This window comes from Periophthalmus magnuspinnatus, chromosome 19 (genome assembly GCF_009829125.3).
Source record: "Periophthalmus magnuspinnatus isolate fPerMag1 chromosome 19, fPerMag1.2.pri, whole genome shotgun sequence".
Taxonomy (NCBI): domain Eukaryota; kingdom Metazoa; phylum Chordata; class Actinopteri; order Gobiiformes; family Gobiidae; genus Periophthalmus; species Periophthalmus magnuspinnatus.
In genome coordinates, this window is record NC_047144.1 from 1,612,896 (window position 1) to 1,632,632 (window position 19,737).

General features: G+C 42.6%; 2 protein-coding genes across 2 annotated transcripts in view; one reads left to right on the top strand and one right to left on the bottom strand.

The window, feature by feature from the left end:
* LOC117386959 (NACHT, LRR and PYD domains-containing protein 3-like) overlaps nucleotides 1–12,027 on the bottom strand; it is a 35,191-nt gene extending 23,164 nt beyond the window's left edge. The window contains exons 1-3 of the mRNA XM_055229706.1: nucleotides 11,835–12,027; nucleotides 9,501–9,609; nucleotides 6,077–6,174 (exon numbers count right to left, since the gene is read on the bottom strand). Of these exons, the coding sequence (XP_055085681.1) occupies nucleotides 6,077–6,132 (56 nt within the window). The 5' untranslated portion in view covers nucleotides 6,133–6,174; nucleotides 9,501–9,609; nucleotides 11,835–12,027. The remainder of the gene's footprint in view (nucleotides 1–6,076; nucleotides 6,175–9,500; nucleotides 9,610–11,834) is intronic.
* The window catches only part of LOC117387594 (NACHT, LRR and PYD domains-containing protein 1a allele 5-like), a 769,741-nt gene that overhangs the window by 98,067 nt on the left and 651,937 nt on the right, over nucleotides 1–19,737 (top strand). The gene's annotated exons all lie outside the window — the stretch shown is intronic.

Consider the following 19,737-nt stretch of genomic DNA (forward strand, 5'->3'; position numbering starts at 1 on the left):
ATCAGACTGAAACACACGACATCAGACTGAAACACACGACATCAGACTGAAACACACGACATCAGACTGAAACATCAGACTGAAACACTTGATGTTTTTTAAATGTCAGTTTCAGTTTGTTGTGATGTTTCAGCTCTAAAGCAGTGATTTGAATTGTCCACATGTTTGTCTCCTCCTCTCCTTTATATTCTCCATGTTCACTGCTGCTTTATTTTGTCTTTGGAAATACATTTGACTTTATAGACTCAGGTCAAAGTTCATATCTCTGCTCAGACTCTAATGACCAACCCTCTGCTTTTTAAAGTCCTAGATTATGTAAAAGTGACTCTGTGAGCTCCATGTTATAATGATGTTTCCTCCTCAAAAACAAACTGGACTTGTGTTTTGTTTCATTCACAGGTTTGAGGAATCATTTATTATTAGTCTCCAAAGCTCAAAATGCTCTGTTCCACCTTGTGATGTCATGAGGTGCTACTTTTTAAGTGACTGAAATGATCCAAATGATTCTAGTTTAAAAACACAGTGGAGCACTTCCTGTATCACCACATGATGACATCACAAGGTGGAACAGAGCGTTTTCTGTGTGAGAGAAGAACTCAGCCTAAATCTGCAGGTTTGTGTGTTAAACATGTGAGAATGAAACAAAACACAACTCCAGGTCTGTTTGTGATGAGGAAACAACATTAGAACAGATGAGAGAATAGTGTAATATGGGCCTTTAAAGTCCTGAGAATGATGAACACACCACATTCACACTCATCATAAACTGGTTCTTTCAGCACATGGGGCATGAAGGACACAGACTCTCCAGTAGTTTTTGTGTTGAATGGACAGTTCTACTGCTCCTGATTTGAGGAAAAGTCCACTTTAAGTCACTCTTAGTGACTGCATGCTGCAGCGCTCACAGGCCCCAGGAAACATGAGCACGTTTCTCCTGTGTGGGCCTCTGGCTCCCTGTCAGCTTCAGGACTGACTTTAAGATTCTCTTTGGAACTACATTTCACACTGGACATGAGGATTAGAGCCCTGTTGTACAGACAGATGGAGCTCAGACTTGTCTCTGTCACTTTTTAAATGATCCACAAAGACCCAGGAATCAGTGAGAAACAGCCGCTAAAGTCTTCAAACCCAGAGTGGAGAAATAAATAAGTGAATATGTGCGCGGGGAGTTAGCCATGGAGTTTTCAGCTCTGTAAAATGTGGTAGTGGTCAGGCAGAGAGCGCTAGTTACAGACATTAACATGTGCTCTGGGACAGAAGAAGAACTTGTAGATTTACACTGATACTTGTTTATTACACATTTATAAACCAAACAATGCCACGTCTCCACGGCGATAAGAATCAGACATGAGATGAGTCAGTTTTATATCTGTACCACACATTACTTGAGCTGTAGAGCGCACAGGTGTGTGTCCATAACACAGCACTTAAAAAGTGATGACCTGTGACCTTACAGTACATTACAAATAGAAGGCGCCACCAGATGGTGCCAAGTGCAAGTGTGTCTGTTTTTGAATAAGACTTTGGAATGATGTCAATGATGAATTAAAGTGAATTAAAACTGTACTTTAAAGCATGAAATCATTCATACATATACAGTACACGACAGTAGGTTATATAAGCCTGTGTTTTATATTGATTTAAGTAAATACAATCTGATGTTGCTGTATTGTGGAGTTATGCGTTGATCAGGATGATCTTACATAAACACGGGGCTTCAATCTTTCAAAAGATCTCGTCTTTGAACACGACTAAAACACACATTTATTTCACAATAATCCAGGACTGGATCTACCAGAACTGAACCAGGACTAAAGAAGGACTAGACCAGGATCACAGTGAGCAGAAAGGAGCGGCAGACTACACAGGACAAGAACAGGACTGACAGACAGCAGGGGGCGCTCTCACCTGACAGACAGCAGGGGGCGCTGGTCCTGTAGAGCGGTCAGGAGCTCGGCTGAGGGTCCTGGATGGTTGTAGCTCAGGTCTAACTCTCTCAGGTGGGAGGGGGCGGAGCTCAGAGCTGAGGCCAGAGCAGCCCCGCCCCTCTGTGAGACCAGACATCCAGACAGCCTAAAGACACAGCATTACACTCATGTGGACACAAGGGGGCAGAGTGCATCATGGGAGCATCTCACCTGAGCGTCTCCAGTCTGCAGGGGGCGCTCTTCAGTCCAGAACACAGCAGCTCCACTCCTGAGTCCTTCAAGTCATTGTGACTGAGATCCAGGTGTGTGAGACTGGAGGAGCTGAGGACTGAGGCCAGAGCTTCACAGCTTCTCTCTGACAGGTTACAGCTGCTCAGTCTGGAGAGAGAAAACATTGTTTATGTAGAAGTTGAATCAAACCATCCTCTGTTAAACAAATGTTACTCACAGAGCTTTGTTGGAGGCCTTGACCACTGGCAGCAGCCTCAGGAGAACCTCCTCTGAAGCAGAGTATTTCTTCAGCTCAAACTGCTCCAGATCTTCTTCTGATGACAGTAAGATGAAGGCCAGAGCTGACCACTGAGCAGGAGACAGTTTAGCTTCAGACAGACGTCCTGAACTCAGGTACTGTTGGATCTGCTCCACCAGAGAACGCTCATTCAGTTCATTCAGACAGTGGAGCAGGTTGATGCTCCTCTCTGCAGACACATCCTCACTCAGCTTCTTCTTGATGTACTCAGCTGTTTTCTGATTGGTCTTGAAGCTCTTTTCTGTCGGTGTCAGTAGACCTTGTAAAAGTCTCTGATTGGTCGACAGTGAAAGACCCAGGAGAAAGCGGAGGAGCAGGTCCAGATGTCCATTTGGACTCTGTAAGGCCTGGTCCACAGCTGTCTGGTAGAACTGGACTGATGTACTGCTAGTTGTCCGTGATGATTTTTTTTTCTCTAACAGCAGGTTGATCCCAGTGTTGATGAAGCTCTGATGGACGTAAAGAGCAGCCAGAAACTCCTGCACACTCAGATGGATGAAGCAGTAGACCTTGTCCTGGTACAGGCCTGGCTCCTCTCTAAAGACCTGTGTGAACACTCCAGAGTACACTGAGGCCGCTGCAGCGTCCAGCCCACACTCACTCAGGTCACTCTCGTAGAAGATGAGGTTTCCTTTCTGCAGCTGCTCAAAGGCCAGTTTTCCCAGAGACTCCACCATCTTCCTGGTCTCTGGACTCCAGTGTGGGTCTGTCTCAGATCCTCCTTCATACTTGATGTTCTTGACTTTGGCCTGAATCACCAGGAAGTGGATGTACATCTGAGTCAGGGTCTTGGGCAGCTCTCCTCTCTCTTTGCTTTTCAACACATGCTCCAGGACTGTGGCAGCGATCCAGCAGAAGATTGGCATGTAGCACATGATGTGGAGGCTTCTGGACGTCTTGATGTGGGAGATGATTGTGTCGGCCTCGTCTCTGAACCTCTTCCTGAAGTACTGCTCCTTCTGTGGGTCGTTGAACCCTCTGACCTCTGTCACCATGGAGACGCACTCAGCAGGGATCAGATTGGCCGCAGCAGGTCGTGTGGTTATCCAGAGGCGAGCGGAGGGAAGCAGGCTCCCCCTGATGAGGTTTACCAGCAGCACGTGCAGTGAGGTGGACTCTGTGGGGTCGGTCAGGGCCTTGGTTTTGGTGAAGTCCAGAGGAAGTCTGCACTCGTCCAGACCGTCAAAGATGAAGAGCACCTGGAGGTCTTCAAAGCTGCAGAGTTCTGTTTGTGTTTGACTAAAGAAGTGATGAACAAGTGTCACCAAGCTGAAGCTTCTCTTCCTCAGCACATTGAGTGCTCTGAAAGTGAACGGGAACAGCAGCTGTATGTCCTGGTTGGCTTTGCCTTCAGCCCAGTCCAGACTGAACTTCTGAGTGAGCACTGTTTTCCCGATGCCAGCCACTCCCTTTGTCAGCACTGTTCTGATTGGTCCATGTGTGTGAGCTGGGCCTTTAAACATGTCTTCACACGTGATGGGTGTCTCTGCTGGGTCTGGTTTCCTGGAGGCTGTTTCCATGTGTCTGACCTCATGTTCCTGGTTGACCTCTGAAGACCCTCCCTCTGTGATGTAGAGCTCTGTGTAGATCTGATTCAGAAGGGTGGGGTTTCCTGCTTTAGCGATGCCCTCAAACACACACTCAAACTTCTGCTGCAGGTTAGACTTCAGTTTACGCTGATAAACTCCAGAATAACTCCCTGAATGAAGGCAACAGATACAGGCCTGAGTCTCAGAGAATATAAAACGACTGTGATCACCTTGTTAAATGTGTTAAATGGTCCTACTGCTCCACAGACGCTCAGCCAGCTCCTTCTGCTTCATCCTCCTCAGGAAGTTCAGTGTGATCTTCAGAACAGCCTCACTGCTGCTCCTCTGCTCTTCATCCTCATCCTCCACAGGCTCTAAGCATTCTGGGTAATCTGTACTCAGAACCTTGTGGAGCTTCTTCAGCTCCTTCTGGACAAAAGTGAAGATGTCCTCCTCCAGAAGCTGAACAGACACATTATAAACAACACAAATGCAGTCAGTGTCAGATCTGTGTGGAACAAGTTCTCATTCATCTGAACATTTACAAACTTTAGTGACAGACCTTAAATATGGAGTCCAGCTGTGTCTGATGGTGCTGACCACTGGAGACCTCTGGACCCTGCTGCTCCACTCTGTGAGAGAGACTCATCAAACACTTATGTTCATTTCAATTGTTCTACTCAACACTTGTGTAAACTCACGGCTCTGTGGCAAAAACAATAGGATTTCTCATAGAGCAGTCACTCCTGAGGGACTCACAGATGGGACCAGGTTCAGATGGAGGATGTTTCTGGTGGATCCTGAGACACAGAAGAAAACACACTTCAGTCACAGTGACTCTTCTTAACACTTGTGACTGCAAAGTCCATTAAAACAGCTGGAGCTGGTAAAAGTAAATAAAGAAAACCCCTGTGTCCATGTGTGCTGAGTGAGTGATGAGTGTGTGGTGTAAGTGGAGGTTGAACAGTTTTATTACGTCTGGTCCAAAAGCAGGACACTTGTTTTATGAATGAAATGTGAGTAACTTATATGTGATAATGTTTGGTGATATGGTCATGTTTCCATCTACTTTTAGATTCTGTAAACTGTTACATCAACCTGCCCAGGGACGACAGGTGGAAATGATCATTTTCTGCTCTAACCTGGTACAATGCATCTTTCCTTTTGGTCAGTGTTTAGTGACACTGTCCCTGTATGAATAAAAAACATCCCATACAGAGCAGCACAGTAAAGCCCTCTCTACTCCAAAACACAGGACTTCTGCCAGTGTGGGCCCTGTACAACTAAGACACATGCACACATTCAAAAATAAAACAATTACAAGAAAAGACCAGAGAAAGTCAAGCATTTCAAACTGTTCACATCCAGACAAACATGAGCAATGCAGCATGAACAAGTCTCTCCATGGACCAGCACCAAAGAACATCTGACATGAGCCACATGAACCATCTCACATGAGGAGGACCTCAGGGACCCAACTCCTGATGGAGTCATTCTGTAGACCTGATTTAGTTCTGGTTTAGTTCTGGTTTTTATCTGAATTATTAAAGTTTGTTGTTTTCCGACTTTTCCTGAAAGAAGTTTGTCGACTGTCGTCTCTTTTCAGACTCCATTTTAATTCCAGTTTCAAATCAAAAGTGTCTCTGTTGGAGAAACACAGTGGTTAAAGTCATGTGACTTGAGCAGGTCCAGCGGGTGATGGGCCTGGACTAGGATCTCATAGAAGGACTTTTGTAGGACAAAGACATAAGTGTGTTGCATTTCCTGCTGCTGAGACGAGCATGAAGTTCCTCCTCACAGTCACAGAGGTCATCTGCAGCTCTTACACTTATGTTGAGTTTAATAAAAAACAAGTCATCCATATCATTCTAAAAAGGCTGTGAACATAAAGTCCTGACATTATGAGGTGAGTCTGACTTACTCTGGACCATGTTCTCTTTTAAAATTAATCAATTCTCTCTTCGAGTGATCACTCTTGAATGAGACGCCTCTGGCCCCAGGAGCAGGTCTGTGGACACAGATGGAGCAGTGGCTTTAGTCTGAGCTCTGACATGGAGAACAGTGGTGGAGTGTTAGTGATCCTCTCTTACCTGTGAGCTTTTATAGAGGGAGGGGCTCCGTCCTCTCTGGTCTCTCTCTGATCCATGCTCAGTCCAGTCTGAGTGACAGTGAGAGGGCAGAGGTGCTGCTGAGGGACACAGGGGACCTCACATTAGATCACAGTCCTCAGCACTGGAGTCTGGAGTCTCATTTAAGGACTTCATTCCTGTGTTTTATTGTAACATGTGTCTAACTGTCTCATTTTTCTTCTTGTACTTTCTTTATCTGCAGTTCTAGAAAGTTTCATTTTCTTCTATGTTTTTGGATTTTCTGTTTCACACAATATTCTGTGCAGTTATTTTTGAGATGTTTTTCATTTTTTGGTCCATTTTGTCCCAGATTAACCAGATATGAGTTTAAGATTGTATTACACAAGGAAAAGACAGCTAATGTTTGTTTGGATTTGCAGATCTAAAAAAAAAAAGTTCATCTCCAATAACAGTTTTCTCTTGACGAACTCCAAACCAAGGGACACAACCTTCTGGCAAGAAACTTTACACAGAAACACAGAGACAATGTACCGTAAAACAGACAGTAAAGAATCAAAGACACAGAGGCACATTTGGACTCAGCGACAGGTTGGTGGTTCTATTCCCATGTGTGTTAATGTGGACTCAGCAGAACAGAGAAATAAACCTGACATTACTCAGAGCTTTAAAGCTCAACTCCTTCCATCACTGCTGCTGTCTGGACCTGTCCTGGACCTGGACTTTGGACTCTGTCTGTGGACTTGGATCTGGCCCAGATCCTGAGTCTGGTCCTAAACGTTTCCCTCTTTACTTTTATACAAACATCTTATTTTCTCTTAAAGGTGCACTGTGTAACTTTGCTGTTCAGGTCAAACACCTGCTGTTTTACATGGAGACATTATTGCTTTACTCAGAATGTTCCACAGTATGGCATTAAATTATATATTGTGACAAGCAGGTGACATCATTTGGTGGAGATCGCGCTCATAGTAAAAGTTTTAATTTTTTTTATAATGAGTAATAAAAACACCTGGATTTGAATAAATGCAAAATAGATACATTTACGTATTGTGGAACATTCTGGGTGACACAGTCACATCTCCATAGAGACAGTGAGGTGGTCTACCCTCCTCCAGAAAAGTTCCATAATGCCTCTTTAATGGAGCGTCCAGGGCCTGAGGGTGTGTGTGCTTCAGCCTGTGATCCCTGTAAAACTGCTCGTCTGATTCTGTTGAGCACAAAACTAAAGATTTTGGACTAAATCCATAAATCATAATGTTTTGGATTTCTGCAGCATCTTTACACTGTATTATTCATTCAGTCCACACTCGCTAAATAAAGACAAGGCTTAAATGTTTGTCCAAAGTGGATCTGTCTCTGTTGGTGCTGTTCAGACTCTAGAGCAGGGGTCTCCAACTCAAATTATCTGGGGGCCGCAGGAGGCAGAGTCTGGGTGAAGCTGGGCTACATCAGGTATTCCACAAAAAAAGCTTTGTTCAAATCTCCTCAAACATCATCATTTTTTTCAACATACATGAGGAAATATGCCAGTTCTTGTGGATTTTATGGATATACTTTGTTATTTGTTGAATCTTTGTTGAAACATGGTAACGCCGCACTAACATTAAACTTTCATATTGTCCTGCGGGCCACAAAATATCATGTCATGGGCCGAAATTAGCCCCCGTGCCGCGAGTTTTACGCCCCTGCTCTAGTGTGATGATGTCATTCTCTCAGATGGGACACAGACACATTTCTCTGTTGATCACATGGTATTTTCACGAGTCACAACATGTAAATCCACAAATGTTGAACCTGATTGTTTCTGTTTGTGACTCGAGCCAAGAACTCACATTATTACAGCAAATATCTGTGTTTGAATCAGACACATTTGACTCTTCTGTGTTAAATATGATTGTTCTATAGAATGTTGTGATGAAACACAGCCATAGCAACACAATAATAAAACATGAATGATCAACCTTCATCAGCCTCTGGAGGATCACAGTCCAACATCTTTACTGTTTATCAGAGATCTCAGGAGAGACTTTATATCAAACCTTTGACCTGTGATTAGGAACATAAAACAAACCAATAACAGCCTCATATCCCAAACACTCAAGTCTTTCTGACACTTCTCTGTATAAACTACATGAGAAAACCAAAAGATGATTTGGTGATGGAATAAATGTAAGTAAAATGTCTGAGCTCTGTCCAATCAGAGCAGGCGATGCAGTGATGTTATGTGTGTTTGTTTATAAAGGAGCAGATACAGAGGAGAGACAGACGTGGATCAGGACCATTGGGACTTGTGCTGTACTCACTACTCATATGATTTTAAAGGTAACTAAGTACAATTACATGGCTGCAATTATACTCCATTACAACAACAAGTACAGGTTTAAAATTTACTCCAAAAAGTACAATTACTTCAAAAATCTATACTCAAACACAGACATAGAGCAGAAAACTGGGCTAATTCAGTTGTTTTCACAGATTGAAATGAATCAAGTCCAAGTTCAAATCTAAGTGAAAAGTTCAGTTTATTCTAAATGTAAAACAGGTGAATCTGAAAATGTGACTCAATAACCCATTAGAAGTGAAGAGTCTGATACCATAAAACTAGGATTACATAAAGAATGTGTTCAAAAAGCCACAAAGTGACTGTGACACAAGTAAATATAAGTCATTATTACCTCAGACAAACAGTCCAACACCTCCTGAGTCACTGTGAGCCTCCTCTGCTCCTCTGCTCCTCTGCTCCTCTGCTCCTCCTCTGTTTGATATAAAGTCTCTCCTGAGATCTCTGATAAATGTGAATAAAACAACCTAATCTGGTGTTTTTACAGCTGTGTGCAGTAAAGATGTTGGACTGTGATCCTCCAGAGGCTGATGAAGGTTAATCATTCATATTTTATTATTGGGTCCATTTAGTTCAGAGTGTTGACTCTCCAGCGCCGCCCTGCTGGTGGTGGGAGGGGCTGTGTCCTCTCTGTTCTCTCTCTGATCCAGGCTCAGTCCAGAGTCCTACAGAATGACATCATACTGTTTAGCCCCGCTACATTTCTGACTTCTCTGTAAAAACGTCTTTCCTGTCAGCACTGTGGGGATTCGAGGTGTAAATGGTTTACATATTCAGAAAGATGAATGTCGTAGCTTTCATTTGATGTGTAGAGTGTTTGTGTGGGTGACGCAGAAATACACGTACATTGCTGTAAAGTTGTAACGTAAAGGCCGGCGGGCCGTCGGAACGCTAAGTGGTTAATGTTCATATCTTGATTTACAGACACAATAGTGAAATAAAAACCCCAGGATCATGTAGAGGGTTAATACGAACATTTAAGACCAAAATGAGTCTGAAGCAGCAGAGACAGAGAGAGGGGACAAGGTTTTTCAATAGAAAGTGAACTGGAGCCAGAGTCGATGGAGCTGGTCCTGTACTTACGCTGTGGGGCACTTGATGTAGTCCTTGTTGTTCCTGCCACAGTTGCCGTATTCGTTTCCTTTAATATTTGCCGTCTGGAAGCAAATATCTGCTGCTTTTGTGGCTGGGTCTGAAAAATGAAAATATTTCAAACAGATGGAGGCAGATAAATAAATGATGTTCAAATGCAGTTTTGTTGTAGTACAGTGAGTTCTTGGGTCTAGTCACTCATAGAAATGATCAGGTTCAACATTTGTGAATTTATCTGTATATTTGTATATTTGTATATTTGTATATTTGTCTATTTCATGGCAAAGTACAATGTGACCAACAGGGAAAACTGACTGTGGCGCCCCCATCTGGGAGCATCACATCAACACATTCTAGAGACTTAAAAGCACCAATATACAGGGGAAAAAAGTATTTGGTCAGCCACCAATTGTTCCAGTTCTCCCTCTTAAAAAGATGAGAGAGGCCTGTTCATCACAGTTTCACTTCAACTATGAGACAGAATGAAAGAATCCAGGAAATCACATTGTCTGATTTTTAAAGAATTTATTTGCAAATTATGGTGGAAAATAAGTATTTGGTCAATAACAAAAGTTCATCTCAATACTTTGTTATATGCCCTTTGTTGGTCAAATGTTTTCTGTCTCCAGAGGTTTTCACTGTTGCTGTAGTTTGGTCCATTCCTCCTGCAGATCTCCTCTAGAGCAGTGATGTTTTGGGGCAACACAGACTTTCAACTCCCTCCAAAGACTTTCTATGGGGTTGAGATCTGGAAACTGGCCACTCCAGGACCTTGAAATGCTTCTGAAGAAGCCACTCCTTCATTGCCCGGGCGGTGTGTTTGGGATCATTGTCACGCTGAAAGACCCAGCCACGTTTCATCTTCAATGCCCTCGCTGATAGAAGGAGGTTTTCACTCCAAATCTCACGATACATGGCCCCGTTCATTCTGTCCTTTACAGGGATCAGTCGTCCTGGTCCCTTTGTAGAGAAACAGCCCCAAAGCATGATGTTTCCACCCTCATGCTTCACAGTAGGTCTGGTGTTCTTTGGATGCAACTCAGTATTCTTTCTCCTCTAAACATCTTTAGATGTTCCCACATCTTCCCACATCCCTTTTGAAAATGTTCAATGTTTTTTGTGGAAGATAATTTATTTTATTTTATGGACTGTAATGACATGTATTACATGATTTATGAACATACTCAAATAAAATTCAATTCAATTCAATTCAAATTCAATTCAAACACGACAAATTGAGTTTTTACCAAAATGTTCTATTTTGGTTTGATCTGACCATGTGACATTCTCCCAATCCTCTTCTGGATCATCCAAATGCTTCTATCAAACTTCAGACGGGCCTGGACATGTCCTGTCTTCACAGGGGACACGTCTGGCACTGCAGGATTTGAGTCCCTGGTGGTGTAGTGTGTTACTGATGGTGCCTTTGTTCCTTTGGTCCCAGCTCTCTGCAGGTCATTCACGAGGTCGCCCCGTGTGGTTCTGGGATTTCTGCTCACCGTTCTTGTGTCATTTTGACCCTACGGGGTGAGATCTTGCGTGGAGCCCCAGATGGAGGGACATTATCAGTGTCTTGTCTTCCATTTTCTAATAATTGCTCCACAGTTGATTTGTTCACACAAGCTCTTACCTGTTGCAGATTGAGTGTTCGGGGCCTGGTGTCTACAGTTTTGTTTGTGGTTCCTTTGCTCTTTGGTCTTGTCCATAGTGGAGTTTGGAGTCTGACTGTTTGAGGTTGTGGACATGTGTCTTTTATACTGATAACCAGTTCAAACAGGGGCCATTAATACAGGGAACGAGTGGAGGACAGAGGAGCCTCTGAAAGAAGAAGTGTCAGGTCTGTGACACAAATCTTGCTTGTTTGGAGGAGACCAAATACTTATTTTACCGAGAAATGTATCAATTAATTCATTAAAAATCCTACAGTGTGATTTCCTGGATTCTGTCTCTCATAGCTGAAGTGAACCTATAATGAAAATTACAGGTCTCTCTCATCTTATAATTACAAATGACAAAAACTGCAGTTATTTCGATAACACAAGGTCCTCTCTAAAAAATCCTTAGTTGCATTTAAGGCAAAAGTGCTCGAGCTGGAATAAGGTCAGCAGTATCGAAATTGGTATTGAAACTGAAAAAGCCGTTTAGAGTCAGAATCAGATTTTGGGGATCCGATCCAATCAGTGGAAATACCACCATTTGTTTGTTTGTTTTTCTGTACATAACTGAGTAGAAAAGGTCCATATAAGACTAGTGCGTTATTACATGAACCAAATCAAATGTGTATATTTTGGGGTCTATGACCTCTGACCTCTGACCCGTCTGTACCTGGGCTGAATAATCGTCTGCATTGGTAGTCGTAGGTTTGGCAGCGTCCCTCGTAGCAGTACGCCGCTCCGCTCTGACACTGAAGTCCATCCATCAGGTAAAAATCATCTGGACAAAACGCACTTGTCCCTAAGCAGAACTCGGGCAGGTCACAGCTGTCCTCAGAGCGTCTACACGGAGTGCCAGCCACTTTGAGCTGGAAAACACAACAACAGTTTATCCAGAGTAGAGTTTTACAAACACGGCAATGCTGACAACTACTAGCATGCTAACACACACCTCCTGATGATTGGACCAATGCAGACAGTACACAGTGGACATGTTTTGACCTCAAGAGCTGCTTATACAATAAATCTGTTCTCAGAGACAGTTGTGGCTTGTGTGACGTGCAGCTGTCCACAGGAGCGGCCGACAGCGCCGCACTTTGTTGTGACGACGTTTACGGCGACGTCGCAAATGTTCCAAACCAGAAATCAGCAGACTTGATTCTGTTCTTAAGTAGTTTCAGATGTTGTGATTTAAATGACAGCCCATATGGCCCTTCTGAAGTCCTGTCTCTCTCTGATCTTTACAGGACCTTGTACTTCCAGGTGTAGAGGTGTGTCTGCCTGTGGATCCGGAGATTAGTGGACGGAAGATTTTCACCATTTCACTCGACTTTAAAACCCTTTGGATTTAAGCTGCCACTGCTCCATCGTCTTAAAAGGCTCCAGAAAACACTAAGGTGGTTGATATTTTCTGTCACAAGGTTTAGTGTTTTTACATTCATCTATAAATAATGACAAACAAAAGAGGCTTTTAAAAGTATTTTGCTTCTTTATTTAACTGGAAATAAGGACTGGAGTTTAATTCAGCACAAAATGATTCAGTGTATCAAAGAAAAATAATTGTAGTTAAACAAACTTAATTTTATTTATTTAATTCAATTCAATTCATTTATTTTTGTAACGCCCAAAATCACAACAACAGTTGTCTCGAAGGGCGTTCATGTTTTGGTTGATGGGGGAAACCGGAGTACCCGGAGGAAACCCATCCAGACACAGGGAGAAACAAGAATAGCTTATTTAACTCTCCTCTCAAACCATTTCTTTTCTCTGATTCAGATCTGAACCTCACTCTCTTCAAAGGAGTGGTCTGTGTCTTTGAGATGCAGATGAACAGCAGACTGTGTCCTGAGCTGCTCTCTCGATGGTGTTGGTTCATTCTCTTATGGAGTGACTGTTTACTTCTTCCTGCACTCTTCACTGAATGGAGTAGACCATGTTACTTTGTTGTGGCTCAGGGTTTTGTCCTTTGGGTGAACCAGTTTCTGTCTTAAAGTGTTTAGAATAGAATATTCTCTGAAGGTTTTCAGACACACCCAGAAATTGGTGGGCCATTAACACTTAAACTGGAGATAGTAGCTGTTTACAGTTTCAGTGTCGTTAGCCCCTCCCTCCAGACAGATATAAGGCAGTGTCCAGCAGTAATCTGACCACAACTGAAGAAGAGACTTGGACGAGCAAAGAAACGTCTTCACTTCTACAACGATTTGTCCAGTGACAGATTTAAACTTGGTCTTTTTCTACGGATCAGACCTGGACGACTGAGGGATTCCACAGACAACTAAAAAACAACAACTAACATTTGTACATAAAAGGCAGCCTAACAAACTCTGAAAGTCTATACTGCTGCCCCCTACAGCTCTGAACTACTCACTACACTTACACATTCTGACCTACCAACACCGACTGTGAACCTTTCACAATCCCGTTGGCCTGGGCTGTTGAGCACCGGGCAGCCTAACAAACTCTGAAAGTCCATTCTGCTGCCCCCTATAGGTCGTGATTACTTACTACAAACTTACAACGACCCCTTCACCAAAACGACCCCTTACTCAGAACGACCCCTTACTCAAAACAACCCCTTCACCAAAACCGACGCCAAAAAGACTTCCTCTGTGGATGAGGACCATAGAAATCCTCTGCAAAGTAAAGTCTTTCCTGTTCTGACTCACTATTTCCTTTCCCTCTTCCCTTTGTAAGTAGTCGTGTTTCTTATGCAACCACTGTGTTCTTTCCTCTGTCAACTGTTTTGTCATGATGTCTGTTTGTGCTGCCCTCCTGTACTCTCTCTCCCCCTCCCTCACCTGTCTGTCTGGAGCTGGGCGGAGTCTCTGACTCCTTCTGCTCACACCTGGAGCGCATTAGTGCAATCACCCTCACCTGTGGTGGTGCATAAGACTCGGCAGACTACACTCGGAGCCAGACCGTCCGCGTGTAAAACGTGAATGTTCCAGCTCTGTTTTTTGCATTCCTGTTACCCGCCTGCTTGTTCTCATTTTGGATTTTGCCACCATTCCAGACTCCTGCCTCTACGCTCTGGTACAGTCATCTCCCTCCGCTCTGCCTGTCTTGGTCTCTGGCCTGCCTCTTACCCTGGGTCCCGCTCCTTGGACTACTCTGGCCTTGTCTGTCCTGGTCTCATCCCCGCTCCCGTCTTCACTCCAGCCCCGGCTTCCCGTTCCCGACCCGCTCTCCGTCTGTCCTGCCTGCCTCCTGCTTCCTGGATCCTCGTGTGTGTTATTTGAACTGTTAAGACTTTAATTCACAAGACTTGTAAATAAACACTGTCAACCCGCTCTGAGTCCGCATACTTTGGTCCTGACCCGCACCGTTACTACATATACTCAGTCAAATCTGAGTATCAGTCACATCCCTGGACAAACTATGGAAAAAAATGACACCTGTAGTCCAGAAAATACTGTGATCCTGTTGACTAAGACCAGCTCAAGATGTAGAGATGGATCTCCAGGTGCTGCACTGTTACTGCCCTTAACACTCCCACGAATTCAGAGGACAAATTCTACAAACAAGCAAACAAACATTATTCAAACCCTAAACGTAATTGTCTGTGTGTGTTTTCTTACCAGATCCAGATCCAGTTGCCAGGAGCCATCTTTCCGTACGTGTTCTACCCAGTCAAACTGCCCAAGTCCATCGTCATGGAGGCAGGTCTGTGCCGACGCTTCTGCTGTTCCACCAAACACTGGATTCATGATATACATGTGAATAAATATGAAACATGTTTTTAAATGTTTGATTTTGTTCAGAACCAAAGCCTTTGATCGACATGAGCATCGTGATCAGAGCAGCCGGACGCTCCGACATCTCCAGAATCAAGTATGTCAAAAATATATTACATTAAAGCTGCAGTATGGCACTTTTTATTTGGACTGACAAAATAAAAACTGAGCGGGCTTGCATCTCCACAAACCTCCAGAAAGCTACATACTGTGGCTTTAACCTCCTGGGACCTGGCACATTTTTAGAAGAACAGCAATAATACAAAAATGTTCAATTTAGAATATTTTTAAGAGTTTAGAAGAGGAGTGGGCAAACTGTTTGACCCACGGGCTACAGTGGGTCTAAAATGTGACAGGGGGCGGGGCCAGAACATATATGTAAATATGACATTAGACATTTGACCTGTAACATGTAGCAAAGCCTGAATATACAAGGCTCATTGTACAAATAGTTTTCCAAATGCAATAATTAAATTGATAATGAATTTATTACATTTCAGTTAAATAAACAGCAAAAAACAATGTTTACCCTTACCTATTTTAATATAATTTGTTCATGTTCATCGGGCCAGTTTAATAAGACCAAACGGCCGTGCGTGGCCCCCGGGCCGTAGTTTGCCCATGTCTGGTTTAGAATCTTCAGAATATTTTCTTACATTTATTTTTGTAAAGTCACATGTGTCCTGGTCCTGCAGCTCTTCACATGCTCCACATTGTTCCAAGAGGCACAATTGTTGTTTCTCATTTTGTTTTGATTCAGAACAAATGTTGCCGTTTCAGGCTCTTAATGAATAGTTTTTGCAAATCATTATTCAAATGTTTTATCAAAATGAGTAAAACGTAGAACGAATGTCCTCATATGTGGACATAATTTCTCATAATGTAGAAAGATAATTCTTTGTTTTTACTCATCAGGTCCAATCAACTCAAATAACAAAGAGAAATGAATAAAGACATGAAAGAGCTCAGGTTTGAGCAGGTTAAACTTTTATATTTATTAAAACCAAAAATCCCCTTTTTTACTTAAACTGACATAGAAGTTTGTGCCAGTTTTGTTTCATATGGATAAGCCCAGTGATTACAGAGATATTAACATAAACTAGGTCAAACATCTATACATTGACAGTTCCCTTCAGACTCCCCCTGAGGACCTCACCTGTCTCCAGCTCAGGTTAAACTCAGTTTATTACTGCTCCATGTAACGCGTGATAGACGAGGTGGACTGACTGCAAGGATGTCTCAGACTAGATTCAGTAGGGAGCCAGTAAGTGAAAGAACAGACAAAATAAAGTTGATTATATTAATATTTTTTCTATATATATAGTCAGAAATGCAATAATACTTATAATAATCAACATTTATATTAAACAGATATACAATAATGAAGATGTGATCAGTCAAAATAAAGAAAATAAATGAATGACAACTTCAGACCCGTGAAATCAGATTGTTCATGTGAATATTTAGTCCATGAGTTTGTGTGTGTGGGTGAGCAAAGTCTTTCAGACCAAGTTTCAAAGTTTGTATCAAATCCAGCGACAGAGAAAAAGAGTTCAATTTCCTCCCACAGAGTGGTGTATGGGCAGCTCGCCATCACAGGTGAAGTTAGAATCATCAGACTGAAGGGGGAAAAAACCTGACCTGTACATGGTCAAAAAGGAAAAACCCAAATTAAACTCACATTATGTAGCTTACAGGCTATAAGCTAAACAATAATACATACAGTTACAATTAGTATGAATTGCAATATTATAAATTATTCATTAGATAATATTTCACATTTCCAAAAACATAGTGCACCTTTAAGTTAACTTCCTCTGTTTTAGGCCATTAACTGAAATGAAATGTATCAAAGTTCTTTAAAGTTGCGCAACAAACAAAACGTAGCTACATTGGCCAAATCACCCATATCAAAATAACAAAATAAACATCAAAACGGGGGTAACTCAGAAAACTAAAAGTGTCCTTTGACTTTAAAGGTTTGGCCTTTAATTCGGCACAAGTATAAACTTGATTTAGTTTGTATTTAATCAATACTGACGCAAATCAGGTTGCACTCTTCATAGGCGCTAGCATTAGCGTGTTTAGCCGCACCTCTATGGGGGTTCGTCACAGCTTAGCGTAGCACTAGAGTGGCGCTTTTTTCTCAATTGAACAGCGGTTAAAACAAGAGCAAGACTCACCGCTGATGGTTGAATGTGTAGAATGCAAGAAGTTGATTCGGATTTTGATCGACAAATGATGAGCACGAGCCACAGTGAGCAGCAAGAACCAGAGCAGGAAGTGACAGGGGCGCGCCAGGTACTTAAACACTCACCGGTGCGTTCATGGGTGGGGGCAATCTAGGTCACGTGGGTTACAGTCTGTGTTTGTCTCCTGCAGGTATTTTGTGGCGTTGATTCAGGAGATGGATCTTAAAGCCTGGGTTTCCTGTACGCCATCTCGGACCTGTTCACTCCGGAGAACGCCAGCGCTGTCCCCACGGAGCAGGAGGTACTGTGCGTTTCCATGTGTGGGTTAGGGCTGAGCGAGGCCTCGGGTTTAAAGGGGATCAAAATTCAGTCGTGTTTAATCATCTATGATATGATTGAGGGTTTAAATCCAGAGGTCCACAGCCAATCACAGTAAAAACATGGTTTAGGGAGGAAATTTAGACATTTTTTTGTATTGTGTGTCTTGTTTATGTTCATGAAATCAGTTTTGAAAGGTTTTTATATTGTTTTTGTTCTATCTATATGTGATTTGTACGTGTCTCCTGCAGGTGGAGCTGTTTGAGAAGGACATCGAGTACATAAAAGCTGAGCTGAACCACGGCTCGGCTGCAGATAACTCTCCCATCAGTCTGAGTTCTTCCACATCTCTCCCATCAAGGTCTGTGTGCTCACTCTGGACTCATTTATTTCTCAGTGCCTTTTTCACCCTTTACAAAGGATTTTTAAAAATATATAAATACGTTAAGGTGGGGCCATATCATATTGTTCAAATTTGGAATATTGTGTGATAATTCTGCGTGCACTGCAGCTTGTGAACCCGAACATCTACAGACATATTAACCCTGACTCTCTGTGGAGCGTAAACACTTAAACTGGCTTTAAAACACTCTGAGTCACGTAAATATCCTTAAACAAATGAGTACAAATATTATAAATGCCACTATTAAAGGTCCTGGATTGCACAAAATTGACTCTTGAGAGCTGTAAGATGTTACAATACTGTTTCCTCCTCACAAACAGACCTGGAGTTGTGTTTTGTTTCATTCACACATGTTTGAGTCACACTTTATTATCAGTCTGTAACATCTACAAAGCTCAAAATGCGACGTTCCACTTTGTGATGTCATAAAGTGGTAGTTTTCATGTTAACGGCTCCTTTTACCTTTAGTTCAGTCGAGATAAGTGACAACTCCAGGACTGAAATGATCCAAATGATTCTATAAATGAAGGTGTGTGGAGTTTAAAAACACAGTGGAGCACTTCCTGTATTATCACACGATGACATCACAAGGTGGAACAGAGTGTTTTCTGTCTGAGAGAAGAACTCAGCCTAAATCTGCAGGTTTGTGTGTTAAACATGTGAGAATGAAACAAAACACAACTCCAGGTCTGTTTGTGACGAGGAAACGACAGAACAGATGAGAGAATAGAGAGTCACATGGGCACAATTAAAATGTTTAAACATTGTGTTGTTGTTTCAGATGAGCTTCTCTCTGAGCGCTGGAGGAGAGGACGGTCTGAAGGAGAAGAGGGACAAAGAGCTGATCCCAGTGCAGAGTCTGAAGCTGCTGCTGAAGAGTATAGGAGCCACGCTGACCGACGTGCAGGACGTGGTCTTTAAGTACGCACTCACACAGGACTTAACTGGCCAGACAGCTTCAGACTGAGAAATATAGTGTCATGTGACGTGGCTGTTGAGTACTGCTATATCCATATTTAAACATGCCTCTAATTGTTATTTTGAAACAAAAAAGCACATGCCTTGATTTAGTGGAATCATGATACTAAAATTTCAAACTCAACTTCGATACTAAGGAATAGCCTCAATACAGATTCTGATACCACAATGATAAAAACACTCATTTAAACAGTAGAATATGATCCTGCCAACAATGAGTATCTAGTTTTGATACTAGTTTTAGTATTGATTAGTGTCTGATTTTTGATACTTGTTTAATAAAATCCCTTTTTAATTTTTTCATTTATACGATGCTGCAAATTCAGATGAAGAACCTTGGTGTTATTGTGATTTCTATGGGGGTTCTGAGTGATGTGAATCCAAACATCAAATATATATGTTCTGAATGAAGCTGAATACTGAGTCTGTATTTGTTATAGTGTCATCAGTGTGTATTATTGTACATATCCTACAGTAATATGAGTGGAATGATCTCAAATGGACATATGTTTATTTCAGACTGGCCTTTTTTGAGCGGAAGTTCATGTTCTGTACGACACAGCAGCTGCAGCGGAAGGTCATCAGACACTACTCTAAACAGGTCACATTCAACACTACATTAACATCATTTTGCCTGAGAGTGCGTTGGTTATTTCCTTATTTTCTGTTGTTTTCTCTTCTGTTTCCCAGGCGATAAAGCAGATGTATGTCCTGGTGCTGGGCCTGGACGTTCTGGGGAACCCGTTTGGTTTGATCCGGGGTCTGTCCGAGGGCGTGGAGGCGTTCTTCTATGAGCCGTGGCAGGTACAGACTTTACGTCAGTGTCTTTGTTCTGTTCATGTGAGTCCAGTGTTTTTAATGCTGTTTGGGGTTCCTCAGGGAGCGATCCAGGGGCCGGAGGAGTTTGTGGAGGGCGTGGCTCTGGGGGTCAAGGCCCTGGTGGGAGGA